The sequence below is a fragment of the Typha latifolia genome, chromosome 4, assembly GCF_019914945.1.
Source record: "Typha latifolia isolate L0001 chromosome 4, TyphaL0001v2, whole genome shotgun sequence".
In the NCBI taxonomy this organism is placed as follows: domain Eukaryota; kingdom Viridiplantae; phylum Streptophyta; class Magnoliopsida; order Poales; family Typhaceae; genus Typha; species Typha latifolia.
In genome coordinates, this window is record NC_133089.1 from 5881684 (window position 1) to 5903771 (window position 22088).

General features: G+C 35.2%; 2 protein-coding genes across 2 annotated transcripts; both read right to left on the reverse strand.

Annotated features, from left to right (window-relative positions):
- Positions 1-1310: 1310 nt before the first annotated feature.
- On the reverse strand, positions 1311-5027 carry LOC140787008 (protein argonaute 7-like). Its single transcript, XM_073135744.1, has 3 exons — positions 4383-5027; positions 3040-4270; positions 1311-2936 (listed from the first exon to the last, which is right to left on the reverse strand). Exons 1-3 carry the CDS (start codon positions 4687-4689, stop codon positions 1508-1510), a joined length of 2967 nt encoding a protein of 988 aa, XP_072991845.1. The 5' UTR covers positions 4690-5027; the 3' UTR covers positions 1311-1507.
- A 7293-nt stretch (positions 5028-12320) lies between these two features.
- LOC140787605 (uncharacterized) lies at positions 12321-21362 on the reverse strand. Its single transcript, XM_073136612.1, has 18 exons — positions 21138-21362; positions 20957-21058; positions 19621-19703; positions 19409-19493; positions 19207-19293; positions 17331-17392; positions 16987-17180; positions 16845-16905; positions 16534-16711; positions 15076-15114; positions 14932-14993; positions 14817-14853; positions 14367-14416; positions 14166-14235; positions 13089-13164; positions 12810-12889; positions 12662-12730; positions 12321-12575 (listed from the first exon to the last, which is right to left on the reverse strand). Exons 1-18 carry the CDS (start codon positions 21198-21200, stop codon positions 12516-12518), a joined length of 1458 nt encoding a protein of 485 aa, XP_072992713.1. The 5' UTR covers positions 21201-21362; the 3' UTR covers positions 12321-12515.
- Positions 21363-22088: the final 726 nt, after the last annotated feature.

Genomic DNA, 22088 nt, shown 5'->3' on the forward strand with positions numbered 1-22088 from the left:
ACTAGGCATTTACCTCCAAGTCCAACTGTATTAGGAGATAAACACAAAAAAGGACTGCAACTCCATGAAAGATTTGTTCCACTGTAGCAGAACCCACACAAGTAGGAAACATTTTTCCTAATCCTTTTTGGATTCAAGCATCACTTATGATACCCATCCATATTGATTTTGATTTAGCCCACCCTTGCCAGGATCTGGTTGTTCCTGTTGCAAGGTTTAGCCAAAACATCAACAGACTCTGTAGCCATTGCAATGGCTTTTTAGAATAAGCAAGTTGGCCTTAGCCTGAAAGATCCAAAGCCACTTGCTTTTCAATGCTCAATATACTCCCAGCACATAGTTTTCTGCTCAGTTGTGTTTGATCCTAGTAAATACACTTACTTCTTTTACTTTCAAGCTTCTCATCCAGACTTATATTGATTAAGATTTAGACTGTAATATATTTTATGTTGCATCATCTAAGGTAGAAACTATATAGTATATTTGGTCAACAAAGAAAACTCTCTTTACTGGACATTTTCCCCTTAATTAGTGTTCTTATTAACATACCACATAGGATGTAAAAAATAACTTTATGGAATATTTTTGTTTTGGTTTAAGAAAAAATTTAGAATAATTATTTTACTTCTTAGTCTTAAAATTGTACCTCTAATTTAGAGTAGAGAAATGCGATGTTAACTTGTAAACTAGGTTGATGGTGTTATAATTATTTTTAATATGATATAAAATTAAGAAAAAAATATAAATAAAATTCTAAAAATTGATTCAAATACTTTTAGTTTGACATATAAATTCAAATTAAAGAGCTCTTATTTGTTTTAGATATGTGAACATGCCATACGTCCTTGAGTAAAAAATAAAATAGATAAATAGTAAAAGAGAGGAGATAAGTGAAACTTTTGGCTAGTAAAATGAGATAAGTAGACACTAACAGAGAGAAGATATAATATTTAATATGATATGAAATAACTTTAACCAAATTAAGGTAAAATTATATTAGGCATATGTGTGGAATAAATTGAATAGTATTTCTAATATAGGTAAGAATAATTTAATGTTTGGCCAAAAATCTGGAATAATGTTCCTCAAACTAAAACAGGAAATTCTAAAGCCAAGAGGCAAACAGTGGCTAAAAGTTTATTTCTCATAGCTAACAAGCAATCCTATGGTTTTCTAGCCAAAGATAAGAAAGAAAAGAAAAGAAAGAATGCCATGTTGCTGGCCATTTCCTCCGAGCATAAGCTGCATATGCGTACAAGTAATAGCTGTATCACCATACTCGAAGTTAGCATTGCATAACAAGCCAATTGTGCACTAAATTTTTCCATGTTCATGGTTAGAAGGTCACAGGAATGGAAATAAAAGTTGCCTACTACGTGCGTTGGCTACAAAAAGCATTTTGGCGAAGTCATTTGATACAAGACATAGCAAATATGAACTGCATCGAAACAACAAACAAGAACTAATTAAGAGGTATCATTTTTTTTTCACACATTGATGCCGCAGGTCAGCAGTAAAACATAAGCTTCTTGACGCCATCTCTGAGCTTCGGCAGTGGTGCAGTCTGCAAAGGAGCAGATCTACACAGCGTTGGCCGCGGCGTTGAGTCTGACCTCTCAAGATACAACCTCCCTCTATAAGCAGCGAGGTGCGCGTAGTATGCAGGGGGAACAAGTGAAACTGGTTTGGTGCATCTGGCAAAAGTATAGCATAGATTGTGTATCAATTTCTGCAGTTCGTCAGACTTGAAATGGTTGTCATCCCATAGAACATGGTAATGAGTTGGCCTACTGGTTCCCTTCATTCCCCAGTGACTGCATAAGTAGAAATCGAATTCTCTTGGATGCGTAATCACAGTATCCACTACCGTTCCTGGCGGTATGTTCTCATCTGAATAGGAATTCTTCTCGTTTCGGAAGAGCCTTGTATGATGCCTCTTCTGGACTACGACGAAAGTTATTGAAGGCTTGTAACCCGGGAATCGCAAACATGCTGCCTGGATAGACTGCAGCTCTTGCTTCAGCACCTTGTAAAACTGAGTCTCGCTGACGCCATCTCTGAAGAATATTATTCTACCAGGAAGTCTGTGAAGCTCTGAGTAGAACTCCTCAAGTAGCTCTCCGACCATCTCGTCCAGCTTTTCGATAATTTCTTGCCGATGTGTTTGCGAGCTTATCCTGCAAATGTACTTATTTGCCGCTGGCCAGTTCGCGGTGCCGACTACAGCAACAACTGACGGACTGAAGTCATCAAGTGGATGTGGGTGAGTCACGTCTGCGCCCATGAAGATCACGGGGTCGTCTTCGGAGAAAATTCTAGGAATTTGGCATGGCAATGTGTTATAGAATGCCACATTGCAACCACCAAGCTTTGCGTTGATTTTGAGGGCTAAATTGGCGAGGAATTGTGAAGTAAGTTTGGTAAGATTGGAGTATAAGCAGCACTGAGTCACAACGCCGATGCAAGTCTCAGCAATTCGCTTCAAATCAGCATAACCCCGGTGTCTTCTCTCCATTATGCACATAAGCAATTGCAGATTCCCGGATGCAGCTTCATGGATCTTTCTAAGCTCGCATTCCAATGTATTCACATTGTTAAGCAGTTGAATTTGGTGGAACAATGGGCTAATGATCGTGTTCTTGTTCAGTGCAATACCAAGCTGCTCGCACCTGCTAGATAACTGGTTTATAAACTTGGGAATGCAGGAGCGCTGCTCAGGGGTGCCACCGAAGCTTATCAGAGCCCACCTTCTGATTTTGGAGCCTTCAGCAACATGGCTATTGATCAAGTTCCATTGCCGATCATGTCGGTTTGGAGTTATGTCTCTAACATGCCCACCATCGCCGAGTTTTAGTTTTGGCGGTTGAAGGACTCTCCCACAAAGTCTGGTCATGTCTCTTGAGATTTGGAGCTTGAACTGATTAGCATAGCATCCACTGCAATGATAGTAATGATAAAATAAGCTTTTGATGCATTGTAGCAAACAATTGTAAGCAAGATCGAGCAGTATTGTTCTAAATAATGTATATGGATCAATACCTTGTTGGGCCAAATTCTCCTTCTACAACACCCTTGATGATATCTTTCCTTTCTCCAGGCCTTTGGCATCCCATCTTAAGAAGCCTAGCAGTCTGCTCATCAGAAAGTTTTCCCAGGAATTTTTGCCCTTCGCACACCATGCAGAGTTCCATTGGTAGATAGCATGGCTTGCTTCTACTTATCTGCAAGCAGGGGAGGTTCCTGAATTGTATATCATGGTTATAATTATCCCTGAAGTAATCCACCAACATCAGATCCTTCCCCTTCCTGTCTCTAAACTTGAGATTCTCCGTTACGTCGTCGGTCAAGCTATAAACGCGGTATCTCTGATCCGTTTCGCGATGGCAGACGGAGACTTTGATGTTCTTCAAGGCCTTCTCCACTTCTCTTCTCTCTTCTTCCATCAATCCCCGGTTTTTTCTCCGAGAAAGGTCTCTTAAGAAAAGGCAACTCTTCTGCAAGTAAGGGATGATGCCAATGCTTTCATGGAAGGCTGTGACACAGAAATCTACATTGAGAGATAGGCCTTGTTTGGTAGGTCTAAGACTCTGGAAGAATCCTCTCAATCCAACAGCTCCATCACCAACATCTTTAACTTCTCCCATAGAGCTTGTATACAACGACCTCCCTACCGGAATGCAGCTCTCCGTCGGGCTTTCGCGCAAAACAACATCTAATGCATGAAGATAATCTTGAGGAAGAGGTTTGCCGTCCTCCTCTTCCTTCAAATACGTATGCAAATCCTCTCCACTTAACTTGGAGGCTAATCTGATGTTCACCTTGAAAATCTTATTCTTCTGCTTCTCAAGCACACTGACAACATCTTCACCTGGCAAGCATTTCCTCGCGGCGATCGGTAGACTTACGAAGAATTCAAGCTTATCATCTTGGAACTCAGTTGGACTGTAGAGATTCTTGCGGCCGTCGAAAACCGGCAGGGCGCCGGAGAGGATGTCGGAGTTATCCTCCACTAGTTTTCTCTTGATCATCCTTGCAATTTCCTTTGACGGCCGCGGAGATATATTCACATCATAATGGTAAATTTTTTGAGAGGGGTCAAACTGAACAAGGAAGTGGTTAGCAAGGAGAGGGATTGCAGCCCCCTCAACGCCACCGGAATCCAGCCTTCGGGCTATAACCATTGCTTGTGCGCTAGCAGAAGGTTTACTTTCACAACTTAAGTAATCTGCATTCAATTCATAGCTTTTCTTCTCTTGGATTACTTCAGTACCTGGTCTCCAATTGCAAAGTTTGAGGATATATGAGAAATGCAGTAATGAAACAGAAAATATTGCCAAACATGGCAGGAAATTCAATTGGAATGAAGGTAAATCATCAAGCACCTTGCGAAAGAGGTACTGCCGCAACTCCGGTGTTTGACGAGGCGGTGAGCAGTGGCTTTTGCATCCACATGCTTTTCTTCACATAAGTTGTTGATTTGGGGTAGTATGTCTTAGTGAAAGGTGAAGTAGAAGGAATATAGAAGAGAAGAGGAGGCAGAGGTAAAGGAAGAGGGAGAAGAGCTGGGTAATCCTGGTACAAATGCTGCCTAGATTTGCACATCTCCACTAGAGAATTTTGATCACGCCTACCATCCACCGGGCTGCACTTTTCATTATTATTCTTCTTCACATCCTTGGGTTCTTCCATGGCTATGCTATCCTTCACCTCTTCCTCCTTTCTTTGTATCTCTGTTCAGCTTAGTTTGATATAACTTTGTTCACTGGATAAAGGAAGAAGGGACGGAGACAAAGAGTATGTGGGCAGAGATGGTGAGGACAAACTGAGTTACTACGGCAGAGGAGGATGTGAGGGGAACGGGGATACGTTGGGGGTTTAAACACTTCCCTTTCTCTCTGTGCTAATGTACTATTTATTCTAAATTCTCAAAGTGAAGGGTGTTGGGTTTTATGACAGCAGTAAATACCTGGAGGCATTAATGGAAATAGATCTATGGACATGACTGTTGTTTCAAATTTCTTTGGATTAAAGACAGCTGAGAGATCGGCTAATATTATTATTAGAGGGTTTCTTCCTATTCAATTGAATTAATTCTTTATCAATCAATTTAATGAAGATCTAACTGTTAAAATCTTTAACGGTATAATAGGAATGAAAGATATTACCGGTTCAGCAGGTAATTTTTTTTAGATATATAATCTTGCACATTATTTTTTAACAATTATATTATCTTAATATTTTATTAAATAAAAGATATATATATCATTAACTGAGAGTAATGTATATATATCAAAATAAGGGTATTGATGTCTTTTATAATTAACTTGATAAAAATTTAATTACATTTTATCTTTTTTATTATTTTTTATTATTTATATATATCTTCCATTAGTTTAAGATTGATTTAAATTAAATTTTAATAGATAGAGATAGAGAATTATATTTAAATTGAAATTTATCTCCAATTAATCAAATTTAAATTATTTAATATTAAATGATATCTCCTATAATTAAGGCATAATTATATTTCAGAGAGAAATCTTAACGGAAGAAAAAAAAACGTGTAGAGCGCTTCTTCCGTAAAGTTAATTGTTTATCAATTACTTTGATAAAGATCTAATGGTAAGATCTTCAAGGGTATAACAAGAAAATTGGGAAGTTAGGCACACGTAATTAATCTTCTTAACTAATATACTCTTTTCTTACGTAATGTGGTTTTGGAACCGATACCGGGAAACCGGTACCAGGTATGAAAACTGGTTATTATAGCCGTTAGATTAAGATTATAATTTTTAAAGGTGCATTGAAGTATTTGCCTTATTATTAACATACTCGGCGTGAGAAGTTCTCTTAAGCATCAAAAGAGATGCAATTCGAAAGCTCACTAGGTAGGGTTCAAATCCCTCAAAATAGAATGGCTGCCAAGATCTGCCCATCCTACTCTGTAGCAAGGTTGCACTTTTATGAAGGAGTGCTAAAGAAGACATTCCATAAAACGCGTTTTTAGCAAGAGACAATTATGAACGATGGATCGAATCGATCAAGGGGTTTTGACCAAACCTTGAGCACAAGAGATGACTAGTTTAGAATCACCTTCAACGAACATGTTGGGCAACTGTTGATTAGAGGCAAGAAGGAGCCCCTCCTTCAGAGTAAGGGCCTCGGCTTCGAGAGGCTAGGAGGCACTGACCGACTTTTTTGCACCAAGGAATTTGCATGTATGACATGTTTCAATTTATTTTTATTTTAATGTAAAATTTTAAGAATAGTCACTCTTAAATATGCTTTGCTTTTATACATATGCGGGTTTTATCTCTCATTATTATTTGTCACTACATCATCTTCCTCACCTCTCCCCCCTTATAACACTTGTTCCTTTCCTCCATTTTATCACATCTAATCAAACTATCTCTAATTGCCCACCCAAACCATATCTTTGTAGGGGTGATATAAGTTGACCCGACTAGATAACTCTACACGATTATTTGGCTTTTAAATAGATTTAGGTTTAATTTTTATCAAGTTCGGATCGTAAATAAGTTAACCTATCTAATTTGATTATTAAACATATTGTGTTTATGTTTATTGCCTCAATTCGATTAACATGCTTATGACTCAACCCATCAACTCATTTATTTATGACATGACTAACCTATTTATAATCTCATTAATTCATTTATAACCCGATTAACTCATGTATAACACAAAAACTTATTTATAATTCAAATAAACTCATTCACAATCTCAATAAACCTGTTTATAATCTGTATAATTTATGCCATCTAATAACTCTTTTATGACCTGTATAATCCGACTAATAAATAGACATATTTTTATTTAAAAATTTTAACTTATTTAATAAATAGGTCGAGTTCGTGTTTATATTATTATGACCCCACTTGAACTCGATCTTATTACCACCCCGGACCTCTTCATCTCCTCCTCTATTCTCTAAACTCACCTAGATATCTTCCCCCTCTAATCCCATGTTGGCTATTGTCACCGTAGAGGTAACGACAGTGCAAGAGAATGGAGGAGGAACGCCAGTGCCGGAATGGCACGATATAGGAGGAGGGTGGTGATGGTGGTATAGAATGGGAAAGAAAAGGAAGAGGACAGGAGAGAAGTAGATATGGTTTTGGAGGGGAAAACGAGAGAGAGAGAGAGAGAGAGAGAGAGAGAGAGAGAGAGAGTTGGATGTGGTTCAGAGAAGAGTGGTTTTGATTGGATGAGGAAGAGTAGGAGAAATGAAAGAGGAGAGATGAAAACGTAAGATGATGATGTGGCAAAAACAAGTAAAGCGCCAAATGATAAGAAGAAAAAACCTAGATTTGTATATAGTTCGATAGTGCTACTAATTTTTTTTAAAAATTATTAAAAATAATGTTAAATCTACAAAAGGCGACTAATTTTATATGTAATATTATTTTATATAAATTTTATATGCCACTTTATCCATTTTTGTCATGTCAACGTCTTCTCCACCTTTTTATCTTTTTCCTTGTTTCATCCGAGAGTGTAAAATGTAATAGGCTTTATAAAAATATTTTTGTTATTTTTTTATAGGAACATAACTTATATATTAATATTTAGTTTACTAAATATTCGATGTTGAACTAACAATATGAGAATAAGCATACATAACGGGTCGAGCTACGAGTGGCGTGGCGGGTTGGGTTTTCACGCTAGGCTGGGCGGGCAAAAACTTAGCTCATGCTGCTTATTATCATCTCGAGCTTAGATCGGATCAAACTTAGCCCGATTAAAACCAAGCAAGTTCAAGTCAAACCTGAGCAAATTAGGCTCAATGATCATCTCTACTCCTGCCCAACAAAACCATCCCAGAGATGAATGAGATAGTAAATGATAAGTAGGAAGAAATTTATATGTAAGTAGTTTGAACTTTGAAAATAGTAACAATTTTAAAAAAAATAAAATAATACTAAATCTTTAAAAAAACAATAAAAAAGAGTCTATGGGGACACTGGTTCCTCGTAATGGAAAAGGTATCAGTTTTCAATATATTTACAGGCTAACCTTCTTATTTGTTTGCCCGATTTTAATTTACCACTTGCACTTTATACTTAAGAATTTAATTATCCTGAGGTCAACGTTAAATTGTAATTATTAGTCAATCATTAATAATGATGCAAAAGAAACACAATTACTTTCACAAAATATATGACTTAATGATAAGAAAGATAATTTGGCTGGTTAACAACTCATTGATGACCAAAAAAATAAAGTATTAGTCCAATAATAATAGGCTCAGTTTGGTTATTTATACTATTAATTTTGTATGAAAATTTTGACTGATAAAATTTAGCCCATAGAAGGATTAAATGCTCAAATTTTGTAAATCAAAATCAGACCAAAAGGTTGTAATCTGATCCTTCTTTTTATATATATAATTTTCACGACAAATCTACAATTATTTTGGCCAACTACCTTAACTTTAGACTGTGAATTATCTAATTTTTGCCTATACTAGCCAAATTTACTTTAGAGATTTTAAAATATAAGCTTAGCATCGATAGTGAAATATTTCTATTTAGATATCTTCCCGTAGGTATTGGTTAGTTTAAATTAACTCAGAAGCTTATAATTTTAGAACTAACTAAATATTATATTGCAACCTTGTTAAATTTGCCAATATGAATAAGCCTGTGGATGTCTCCCTACCTTAGTATGATATTTTGATATCCCTATCTTGTAAATATCATTAATGATATGATAATATTTCCCTCCAACCCCACAATTTGGCCAACCTTCTTCACCCATCATTCATCATTCATCATTATTGCTTAGCTTCCATCATTTCTTTGCCTCATTTTGTGCCTACAAGGCTTAGAGTGATGGGACTTGAAAGATGGAAAGTATCCAAGCCATAAGTGGACTAATTTGTTTGAGCACAGAGAGCTTTGGACTGCAGCACTGCAGTCTAATTCCAAGTGTTCCAGTATATTATTTGTAACCGGTACTAAAAACGGACAAGTTTGTTTGAGGAGCATTGCGGACAAAAGAAAAGAAGCCGATTAGATAGGACTCTGAGAAATGAATACATTTTCTCTGTATCAACTTCTATTTAGGATCTGTTTCTTATCTGGGCTTTGTGCTTCTCTGAATTTTATCCTAAAAATTTAGGGCCATCATGCTCCCAAATTAGACCGTGTGAAAATTAATAAGAAGCTTTGAACACCTTGCTCTTATATCTATGACACTCATAATATTTTAGTCTTTTAAACTTTTGAAAGTGAATAATATGAATAAATAATTTTATTTGGAGGCTTAGATGCTTACTAAATAATTTTAACACACTACAAATATATACAAACTAAGAGTAATATTTCCATTCGGATGATAATTGTGTTTTATTTTTCAGAATAAATCGTTGAACTCTGCTAAGATTATTTTTTTATATGATAAAAGTATAAGGCAACAGGGGAACAATGTTTCGTTTAGGTGGAGCAAAACTGTGGATAAGATGGCCATTGCTATCAGCCAAGTTTTCTTGGTAGAGATTTCTTGGCACAAGCTGCCCAGCAAACCCTATATTTCTTTTCAACAAAAAAATTATTTGAGGATTGAGGGCTCCTAACATTGGTGTTTTTATATTTTTCATAGAGGTATGAATGGAGAACATAGTGAAAGGTATGTTCTTTTCCTTGTTTGTGTAGGTCCTCTATTTACAAACTAATTTTCCATAAACCAACAATTGGGATCTTGAAAATAATAATAATTGGTAAAATATCAAATAGTATTTAACTTGTTATAATATAAAATATAAACATTACTACTTTCTAAACTTCTTAAACTTTTATAATAGTCGACAAATTAAGAGTTGACCAGAGATCATATATTTAAAAACAATTATGCTCATTTTTGTCTTAAAAATATTAAAGTCCACCCATTTAAATTAAATCTAGTTTTTGGGTCTATAAAACTATCTCACCACAGAAATTTCTGAAGAAAAGTGTTAGAATACAAATATAAATATTATTATTTTTTAATAACTTAAGTTTTTAAAATAATTAGTGAGTCAATATGGATTACCTTCAAGTAGACCTAGCTTAAGTTTTTGCCCTTTTGCTTTAGTTCTGAGGAATGGCAAACAGCCAAACAACTGACACAGAGCATCAGCACCAATGGACAATAGTTTTGCTGGTGAATAGTTAACTCATCACTAGGTAGATCAGGAAGTTTGATGCTTTTCTCATCTAAAGCTAAGAGACTGGCAGAGTTTGGTCAGCAAACAATGAGAAAAACATTATCTTTCAGCAGTGTGGTAATGATGTACCATAATGGCAGAAGGCTGGATGCTTTACTTGTAGAGGTGCAGTATTTTGAATGAAGGTTAAGACATAAAATATGACATAAAGAATCGATTTTTTTTTTCTTTCTATTAAGATATAACATTCATCAGTTCTTTAAAGCGAAAGATCTAATACTAGAACTTGTAGGAAATTAATGAGGTAGATTACAAAGAAGAACAGAGTGCTTCTTAAATATGTTGATGTTACCTAAATGCTCATCACTTGTTGTCATAGGTTATAGATAGGGATGTAACCGAGCAGAGATTGATCAATCCAGCGTCCATTCAAGTTTGGATTAAAAGAAAAAAAGGAATACTAAGTCTGAGCCTAAGCCAAAGGATCAACCTTGAGTCAATTAATTTGATCCTATCTCGAGCTCGAGTCTATTTCTAGCCGCTTATCAAGCAGATTCAAGCCTATTTCAAATCAAGCTCAAACATTCCTTGAATTAATTCTCCGGTGGCCTATATTTTATAAAATCAAATCAAATATATAACCAAATTAAATCTTATATATTATATATCTATAAAATTATTTATTTATAATTTATATTTATATATTAATCGAGCCTCATCGAGTTGATTTATGCTCAAGCCAGGCTTGAAATTAAATTTGAGCTTGAAAGCCTTAGTTATAGATGAATTAACTAAATATTTTAAAGAAAATTAGGATGGTGCATATATTTATTGATGATATTGTTATAATTGATGAAGCTAGATATGGTTCAGCAATAACTTAAAACTATATAAAAGAAACTTGAACCACAGGAGATATTTCTAGGACTAATTATAGGAAATGTAATCTAGAAGTTTTAGTAATCAAGATAGGAAGAGAATTGTCTACGAAGGACAAGAAGCATAGGAATTTATTCTTATCAGTCCATAACAGAGGTTATGGGTTAAAATGCCCTTGTGAATGTGGGGTTAGTATTTGGTAGATTTGAATCAGAGTATTATATATACACATACTTTGGATACGGCGTGACATATTTCTTGAAAGAGTTGACTCAGTTGTCTAACCTATTTATTAAGACGGGTTAGTTTTTCCTTTTTCTAACCAATACTAGCTACGGGTCAGTTTTTCTTTTTTCTAACCTATACTAGCTACGGGCTCATGATCAACATTATAAAAGAGCTTGATGTGATTATAACGTAAAAAGAATGGTTAAAATGGACTTGTAAAGATATTTATCCAAAATTTGTGAAGATTTTAGAGAAAGGCAATAAGACCAAAACATAGTATGATGCTTTTCCAATTTGAATTACTGATGCTTATGAGAAAAATTCTTAATGTAGAATGAGGATCATCTATGATTAATAATTGTCAAGCTTCAAAATTGTATTTCCAAAACACAGCTATTTTATGAAGAAGAAGTCTAGGAAAAAGGACGAGCAAAAGAACATTAGACTTACTTAAATTGCTTGGGGTCTAGGAATCACATTGCTAATATACAAAAAGACAAAGAAAAAGGACATACGATCAACATAAATTCAATTGCTATCAATCCATCATCTCATGGGCTTACATCCTTGCACCTTTCGCTTTATTCCATACATCAAAAGAAGAAAGTACTATCAACCTTGCCTTCTTTTACAAAGATGCAACTCTGCTTTAGGATGCTTCCTTTATAGGCTCTCCCTGATACTTTGAATCTTCTTACTAACTAAATCAAATCACCTTTTTATCATCAACATCTTCTTGTTTATATCCAACAATTTCCTAGAAAATAAATCAATAGAAACCTCAAATTTGCACTAGTTGAGACAAGAATTAGTCTTCTACATCCTAAACTATAGAATCAAAACTCTTTTTTTCTTTTTTTTTGTCTTTCTTTCTTCTTGATCTCTTCCATCATACATGCTATGAAATTATTCATTTTTCTGATACCTGTGGTTTTTTTTTTTTTGCAGCATTAGCATAAATAAACTATTATCAATTCAGATACAATTAAATAAGAAAATTGAGGAAATTCAGAAGTCGAAAGTCATCAGACCGAAAGAACAGATGTTACTCGAAGAAAATGTTCTTATTGTAATTAACTGTGTTATGCTCCAATCACAATACAAGCAAAGATGACATCCATCAAAAACTAGTCATCGTAAATTTGATGGACGAAAAGAATACATCATGTCAATGTGACAATAAGTTTGCCTATGTATATGATGCTCAAGAAGTAACAAATATAGCTGACGTACATTCTTGTTATTGGACTCGGCAGCCTTGTTCTTCAGTTCTAAGCAAGATAAGACCACGAGATATTCTCTACAATTGAACAGAAGGAACAAAAGTCATCAAAAGTAGAACAAAAGAAGGTACAGTACAAGAAGGAATTTGACCTAAAGTAACACCTCTTTAGTATTTCTCAAACGCAAGAGATCCAACCTCTCTGATGGCCTCAAATTTAACAGGTTCAGAAGCTGAAAAATCATGTAACAGAATGAGATAGTGAACATTTTACAACCTTTGAAAAAGAAAGCAAACAAATAATGTATATACCCAGAAACTGAATCTTTCAGGATCCTGTTGTCCAGGCATGCCCTCAGCTTCAAGAAGTTCCAAATGCCTTAATCTCCTACCTGGATGTACTCTCGAGTTAATTACAACACTACCTGGTAAAAATGCCTTATCTCCTGACCTTGCATGTTGAGCTAGCAAACTCATAAACAAGTCCAGGAAATTGACGAATATAGGTACTAACTGGTAAATTAGGAACTGAAAAAAAGAAAAGGGGAAAAGGATGCATCTGGACTGATGTCCTATCAATCATTTTAATACCAGTTCTAGCAGCTTCTCTAGCATGCCTGATCCACGTTCTAGCTAGTTCTGCTGCTCGATTAGTGATTTCCATTATCTGTTCAAAGAAAAGCCAATCAACATAAAAACATGATATTTTAAGCAAAAGAATAGTCATCTGCTCGTGGAGAGTATCCATCTGCTCGTGGAGAGTATCCCATCTAGTGTTATACTAATAAACTTTCCTGTAGAGATATAATCACAAAATTGTTGCTTCTACTGACACTAACATATCGCTAAACAGAAAAGCAACATGACCAATAAAGTGGAGGCATCAAAACCAGAGCCAGGGACATGATGTTAGATAAAGAACTCCTTCAAAGGATAAAACACCTAGTGTGCGCTGGAGATATTTCCACAGACTAAAGATTGTTCCTTGTGTCGACTAAAAGCAAGCAGGAATGAAACATCCAATATATATATATATATATATATATATATGCCAAATACAGTATTGAAACATACAATTCAAGAAAACAAGCCTTTACACCCAACTTACTGGGATATGACAGCATTTAAGCATTCTTTCCACATGGAAACACCAAGATACATACATGGGATGGGCTAGACAAGTTTAAATATATGTGATACTAACTATTTTCATTGTCCGTTTCTTTTTCTCTTTTCTTTGTAAGTAAGGTTATTTTCTCCTTTTCTGGAAGAAAGGCAGATGCACTGTTTTGTTAAGAAACTCTTTGTAAGTTTAGTGATAAGCTATAAGCAAATAGTCCATGAAAATAAATCAAGCATATGATGGACAACACTTATTTGAAGCACTTTTGGTCAGGTCAAATGCTAAAAATTGACACAGGCCAAGGAAAAGAGTATTTATGTACTTTCACTTTCTAGGACAAACCTCTCAATTACAACTTGTTATGAAAGATATAACTGTATGCAAAAAAGGGACTAAAATAATAGTAAGGCAGCATAAATAATTAAAAGAAGATCATGATTGAGAATCATTGGAGCAAATTTCTGTGCATTCTCATAATTCTGTTGTAAGCAATATTAATTAATGTCTCACTTAGAGTGTTGTAATATTCAAACAAACACACTTACATCTTCTTTGTCGGCTGACCCTTCTGGTGGTTGTATATCTTGAACCCACTCAATTTCAGCAACCCGATAGCTACAACAAGAGAATCATAAACACCCATCAATTTATATAAGCCATATAAACCATATCTCATGAGTTTATACCGCTCCTAACAATTTGCGACATATAATGTGACAAATTGACTAGAAAATAGAATAGCTTACCCATCTTGATCCCAAGATCGTAAGATATGAAACCGCCTGCGACCTTCTACCTACATGGAGTAAGCCATTACTGCATTTTGGATAAATTATTGATGAATAATCAAGCAATATATGTATATGCTTATAGCTTATGAGAAGTCAATCGTTTCTTTACAAGGATGCTGAAGTTGGTAGAGAGAGAAGAAAAACGAATGATCTTATGATAAGTGAACAAAAGACAGTGAAATGAACTTGTAAAGAGCAAGTGATGTTGGCAAAATAGAAACCACTGTACAGCAACTCCATATCCAAAAAGCAAAATGATAGTAGCCAAAATAGCATTCATAATTTATCTAAATCAACATCAAAATATACAATAAAATCACTAGCAAATAAAGCAAGATTACCGAGGTACTATATAGTAATAATATTGAAATATGAGAGCTCCAGACAAGAAATCTAACAGTTTACCTCTAAATAAAACCGTCCATCTGGAAGTGGCTCACACCTGTATATTCATAGAAAAACAAATAAAGGTAAGGTTGCAAGAATTAAAAGGCAGAAGAAGAAAGAGGGCCACACTCACTCGAGAATTTCCACTTCACAAGCAAAATCAGCTGTCGTACCAGTTGCAGGATCAATGACAACCTGTAATATTTGACTAACATTAGACAATTTAATGATGAGTATCTAGCTGCTATAAATTAGATAGGCAATGCTCTTATACAACCATTCCCATCCGATGATTCCCTTCCATTACTCTTCTCACCTGTTTTAAATGGAAAAAATAATATCAAGAGAGAGATTGACAAAATTGTACAACAAACATTTACTCCGGATATTTCATCCTTTCAAGAAGTGAACCTACCGAACAATAGAATAAAAGTGAAGTTCTGCTTCTGGAGCTTATAATGTTTCTTTGACCATGAAATTGATTTTTTATTCAAGATAGTTAATATCTATCAATCGAGATCATGATTTGGATTCAGGTTGATCCAACTTATGACCCGACCAGCATTAAAAGTATTCAGTAGTTTATTCTACAACTGAAACTGCACCAGATACAGCCATACCATATATATATGTGTATATGAATATGTATATATACCTATATTAAATACAGCAATATTCTCTACATAGGTTTTTAAGAATATTTATACATATTTTAAGTTCCAATATATGTATTAAAGCCAACATTAAATTTTTTTGCCCCCTAGATAATGTTGTAAAAGACTTACTATAGCAATAGTCAAGTATGATTCAACACATAGTATCAAATAATTATCTAATAAATTCCCTTTCCCTTTGGTTCTTATGTTCGGAAGAGTATATATATATATATATATATATATAGCACAAAATTATATATCTATGTAGAATGACTCTTACAAATGATAGATCTAATTTTATTTTGCAACATCTAAGATGATTAATCACCAATCTGATCTCTAATCCAAATAAATTAGGAAGAGATAATAAGAAAAGCACATTTTTTTATGGGATTTGAAGTTCTCCTAGATCTAGCTTTCTCATTTTCTTTTTCTTTTATTTGGGAAATAAGCCTATTAAGTACTAGCAAAGGGACCTCAAAATAATGTCTCTTTGAATAAGCTAAATAGGTATCAGGTGACATTCAAGACATATCACTTGATGCCATATCATATCAAGCGATATGGGCAATACAAGAAACGAGACACATCGACACGAGGCAGCAAGCCTCAGTAGAGAGGATCGCCATCGGCATGCCCTGTGCTAGGTGTCAACACACCACTGGCACATGACAGCACAACAATCCTTGATGTATATATCTATATATTTGTCAAGAAGGCCAAGGGTTAACTCTTGATAGGAGAACAGAAGGAACCAGTGGAAATGAACCTTTTTAGCCGCATGGATAAAATACTATAATAGTTGAATCAAATGTTAGAAATATACAGACTACATGTCAAGCTAACAAGCATTACAATATTTAACATTATTTTTCCAATTATCTTTGTTTTAGTACTACATCCAATGAAAAAGCATAGTACATAAAGTATGCATTTTAGTACATAAAGTATGCTGAAATGCACTAAGCAGACTGTATTGGAGATTTCCGCTCTTTAATATGATAAAGTTATGAAACAACCCAACAAAAAAATAACAAGAGAGAGTAGACTAAAAAAGCCACACGATATGATCATCATACCATAAGCCTGTAGCGAGGTTCAAATATATTAAGAGATAACTTTTGGCAGGGAAGGACTACATCCATGACAAAAAGAGGCATTAAATCAACGCCTAAGTACGTCATAGTTTCATGCTCCAACTTCCTCTCAGCATGCTCCTCAGGGAAACTTTTCTGAATAATGTTGTTCAATGTCACACTGAAGCATGTTAAACATAACACTGCCATCAGAAAGGCCAGTAAGAACATCGCGGATAAGGACTTCAAACAATCATCTAGGCCACATAAAGCCACAATAGGGGGAAAACTTGTTATAGAAAAGACTACTTCACCTGACAGCATATGTTCTAGGACTGATAAACAAGACAGTTCTGCACATAGGGCACTTATTACCTGTCATTGATTTCATATATTAGGTGAACGGGACTTAATAAAGAAAGACCAGAGATTGCCAGAAGTTATTCAGAGACTCACCATGATCCATAGACTGATGCAGACAAGAGCGACAAAAAGAATGCCCACATGGGGTAGTAACTGGTTCATACAATAATTTCAGGCATAATGTACATTCAAAATCATCAGTTCGTTCTAACTTCCGACATTTGACTCTTTCAGCTGAAATAGTTGTTGTTTTATCCAACTTCTGGAGATAGGTTTGCAGGAGATGGCTGGATCACAAGAGCAGGAACGCCATAGGATGTCAGGGAGTATCATTACAAATTGTAAACACATATGCAAGTACGAGGAACATAAAAGCTTCATGCACAAACACCAAAGGACAGATTTATTAACTGATTCGTATAGACAAGCAATCATACCTAAGAGGATCAATTTGAAGGCCAGCAAGAAGGGCCTCCCTTGCCTCCTCATATCGCTCAAGCTGCAAAGAAAGAGGATATGTAACAATGGAAAAGAAAAAGAAAAAAGTGCAAAACTGTAATGAGAAAAATAGCAAAGTTTTGAAAGAGCCATCGTATGTATATTTGCAATACTACATGCAAGTTCGAAAGACTAATGCAGTCCAAAAGAAACTGTTATATTCCTCAATGTTAACCTGCATTAGAATGCTCAGGACTTCCCAGCATGAACAGTATGAGCAAGAGTAGCACTGTAACTATTTGTTATTTGCTAATCAGTGAATATAATGGAAAAGAAGAATGCTAGCCAACTCTAGGCCATAAGAAGAATATGGAATACATCTAGATTCACCAAAAATCAACTTCCTCAAGCTATAGTGGGCTCCCATATCAAGCAATAAACCTTGTCTAAAATAAATGGTTCACCATCTGGATTCTGGACCAAAAATTTATGGTATTTACCTGTGGAAATTTTCAAACATCATAAGATCGAATATAAGAGCTCCATGACTTGAGCAGGTCAAACCAAACTTGGGCTACAAATGGGATCTTATGGAAAGAAGAAAATGTTCATAGGGCACAGCCCAGGAAGTTCAAAAATTTGAAAAGAATTTAAACACACAAAAAGGAGGCCGCCCACCAAAATCCCTGAACTTCAGAGGGTTCTAGAAAAGGGGAAAACAATATGTTGGAGTCAGTATCTGGGTATAAGATCATCTGAGCCCTACTGATAAGCAAGGGCCAACTAGGATTAGAAGGGGGATAAATCCTGCCTAAAATAAAATAGCAAAGGTACTTTCAGTATGCAAAAGTTGAGCACATAGCCCTAGTCCCATAATAACAGAATCAGGTATTACCTACATGAGAATTTCTATGGTATAAAACATGCCCCAGGCTGATTAGTCCTTTTCCTTTTTCCAATTTTAGATATTAGCATTTTATGAAGGAGATATGATTTTTGTCCAACAATGATGATCACTGAATTACACCTCTGAACCCAGCTCATGCAAGATAGATATTGGGTCAGCCAAAACGTGTAACATCAACATAGCATTTTTCATTATGATGCATAAAAGTGTATATTTAAAGGAAGATGAGATGGTTAGTATTAGTATATTCCAAATAAAAGTTGTTTCGTCCTTATGGGACTCTCAGGAAATCATCAGAGGAAAATTCAGATAGTCAACTTAAACACTGAAGAAGTTATCATATGCTTGACATCATAATCCTAACTTTCCTCTCAACACAACGATTTGCATATACACATCAAACAGGACTCCTATACAGTTGGACTCACTTTAGGGTCAAGGCCTGTTTAAATGCTCTGAATTTAGGATCCAAAATCCCATAATTTGGACAACCGTGCAAATGATTGGTATTGAAATAATTCATAAAGTAATTGTCTGAGTTTAGCTGTTTTGCAATTTTAGTAATCAACCCTATTGCAAGAGAGAGAGGTGTTAATTGGGCTTCATTATCTTTCTCTGTGTTGCTAAGTTGCCGCAAGTTGTTTTCTCATATATAGTCTAGTTACAATTTTACATGATAACAAAGATATGAGAGCGCACAACCAACAAGATGGATACCAGAGGCAGTGTCCTATAAAAGCCAGATATTAGTGAAGTGGATAGCAACATGGAAGGCAGGCATATTGCCATGACATGTATTATTTGAACATGTGAACATTGAATGTAAATTCTATACAGGTAAAACTTTTAACAACACAACTTAGTTTGCAATGGTAACAAATGCTTCTTCATGGCAATACTTGTAATCAACTACCTGACATAATATAACTCCCCACCAATCAAAAGGACCATAAAAGCTAAAAGATTACCAGGATGAGAGCATTGCTCTTTAGAAGATATGATCTGGGTGAAGTGCTACAGAAGTTAATAACTTTCTCAGCATCCTTCAGTGCTAGCTGTACCAGTAGATTAAAGCATTAAAATATGAAAATAAGATATTAAAGGTTGGAATCTTGGTTACGTTTGCTTTATTCTCATGTAAACTACTTAGGGAACAAATGTAGGTCATACCTCAGCATGTGTTGTAGGATCTAGCCCATTTAATGGCTGATTCTCAGACTCAGTTGCAGATCGCTCTCTCAATAGTCGACTAATACTGTCACAGTACTAGTTACATAAACAGGCAAATTTTGATGCAATGATGAAGCTTACATACAGATAGATATAAAGGTAGAACATGGATAAAGAACGCAAATGATATGATTTGTCATTGAGAAACTCACGTGCAGAAAGTAGTACTTCGATTGTTTAAAATGATGTGATCTCCTGGTTTTAGAAGTTGAGCTTTGGAATACAAGGAAATTGCCTGCATCAAATTCAAATTTAGCATTGTGTACAAAAAAAAAAAAAAAAAATATATATATATATATATATAACATGAATAATATTTAATCATTTTGCCAGTCGAGGTAGAATATCTGAACAGCTAGAGAGATAAAATATTGAAAAAGAAAAGAGTACTTGTTGAAAATAAAAGTAAGCCCTATAAGAGAGGTCCAAAGTAGCTTTCACGTGAACAGTAGTGAGGTCTTCTTACAATATATACCCAATGATGTAATGTTATTTACCATTTGATAGACCTCATTTGAGTAACTAGAAAGTGATAACCATATCCTTACTGCTCCTGACAACACATTTTAAACTATAAGACCACAGAGTGTGCAATGGAGGAATCATGGTCTGCAGCATCAATTTCAATTTCAAGTCTAGAATTGTGGAATTCCACTTTTGACATTACCTTTTTAGTTGCTATATGTATAATATCATTTAATAATGAATTAGGTATGTAGAATATCATTGAATAAGGAGCTAGTGATGTAAAATACACCACATAACAAATCTACAACTCTTGAAAGTGCTACATTTCCCGATCTTATAAATAAATTTAATAGAAAATGCTTATTGACTCTGATGTCCATAATTTCATTTATGATATAGGAATGTCCAATTAAACAAAGAATTAGTTCTTTAGTCTCAATTGGATCTAATCGTGGTTCAATTGGCTAAATGGGACTCCAATATAGCCCAAATGGTTTCTTCAGGTTCAGTTGATTTAATTTCGGTTCAATTATCATTCAAGATTATTTTTTGTTTTGAGTTGTCCGAGTAAACCCAAGCAACTTTGATGGATTATCTAATAGTATTCCAAGTTTCTTCTATACAACACTGAAACCCCAAGTCCAATTTCGAATGAAGGCTATCAGTTTCAAGCAAAACAAATTAATTCCAACCAACTCTTAAAACCATGGTCTCGTGCATCCCAAAGTTCCATGCGTATCAAGAAGAGCATATTAGATAAGCTAGTTCTTTTTTATAAATTGTGTCATTGGAAATATTTCTAGTGATACTCAATTTATCAATATAGTAACAGAAATTCGGTATTGATCAAGAATTTAATAAAGGACTAATAAGAACATTAGAGCAGATCTTTATGAAATCAAAATTATGTCTTTAAGTTAATGTTAGACTACAATTTCAAACTCCCAAAAGACATTATACAACCAAAAGAAAGGGAATAAAGATCCAAGGAGAGGACTAATTGACAAAAGGATTGCTTACCTCCTCAAACCTCTTCTCCCGGAAGGCTCGATTTCCGCGCTGCACCAAATCAAACACCTTGGAGAACTTCTCCGCCAAAGTCCCCATCTCCGCCTCCTCCACCTGCATTTGTCAATCCCACTCCAGAATAAAAATCGAGTAGGATTTGGAGAAGGGCAGAAGAGAGCACAAGGAGGCAAACCCATGGGAAATCCTCCACGTCTGGGGAGTCGTCTCCGAGCAGCGAGAAGGTGGGCTCGGCCATTGCAGAGGATTGGCTGGAAGAAGGGATCAAGGATGGGGAGAGAAATGGAGAATGAAAAGGAGAAGGAGAGGTTTTTGGTGAGGAATAGGGGTTCAGAGGCGCGTGTTCTTGCGTGGATCCTCCATTAATACGCGGCCAAGATTAGAGAGACGTGTTCCCGTCGCTTCTCCTCCACCCGCCCTTCCGGTTCCTATTTGGGAGTTTTGCACAAATACCCTTCTAAATACCTAAATTGGTTTTTGCACAAATACCCTCCTCAATATAATGAATACAGGAACCCCCCCTTTAAACACTTATTTTTATAGAAATACGTCTCAAAAACTTTGTTTTATTAATTGGATAGATATCCTTACGTCAAAGCTAACTGATAACAAAATACTGGCTAAAATAAATGAAACATCCGTCTCAGTTAAGCCATACTTTTTGTTAAACTGTAAAATGTTTCTCTGGAAACAAAATGCCAAAAGATTTTAAGGGGCGTATGTGTAAATATGCGATAAAGAATAGATCAAATTCAAATATTAAGTACATGATAGAATAACCTCCCTACACTTCGTTCGATTGTCTGTATCTCGTCGCTGTTGAGTATGAAGTAGACTGGATCAATATCCGTGGCGTTCTCGTGAAGTTTCTCTTGGATAAAAAACATGATTTTTTTTTCAAAAAGAAAATGTTAGATAATTCTCTCTTATTTATCAAAATCGCATAATTTCTCTTCTTTTATTTTCGATTCTAAATAGAAAGTTAGCACCTTTTTTTTTTAATCAAATACCACAAATTTGTTCCCCGTTTCTCATCAACAAAACTTGCCCTTGGATGTGTTTGGTTAACATGACGTATTAGTATAAAATGACAATTATTAAAAATCTACTCAGTTATAGTATTTAG

Excerpts from the sequence above, each read along its gene's own strand:
- LOC140787008 (XM_073135744.1), bottom strand. The coding sequence starts at position 4,689 with ATGGAAGAACCCAAGGATGTGAAGAAGAATAATAATGAAAAGTGCAGC. Across the intron at positions 4,271-4,382 it reads GGCAGTACCTCTTTCGCAAG|GTACTGAAGTAATCCAAGAG; the intron begins GTGCTTGATGAT and ends ATTGGAGACCAG. Across the intron at positions 2,937-3,039 it reads GGAGAATTTGGCCCAACAAG|TGGATGCTATGCTAATCAGT; the intron begins GTATTGATCCAT and ends CTATCATTGCAG.
- LOC140787605 (XM_073136612.1), bottom strand. The coding sequence starts at position 21,200 with ATGGCCGAGCCCACCTTCTCGCTGCTCGGAGACGACTCCCCAGACGTG. Across the intron at positions 17,181-17,330 it reads CTTCAAATTGATCCTCTTAG|CCATCTCCTGCAAACCTATC; the intron begins GTATGATTGCTT and ends CTTGTGATCCAG. Across the intron at positions 16,712-16,844 it reads CCTAGAACATATGCTGTCAG|TGTGACATTGAACAACATTA; the intron begins GTGAAGTAGTCT and ends AACATGCTTCAG.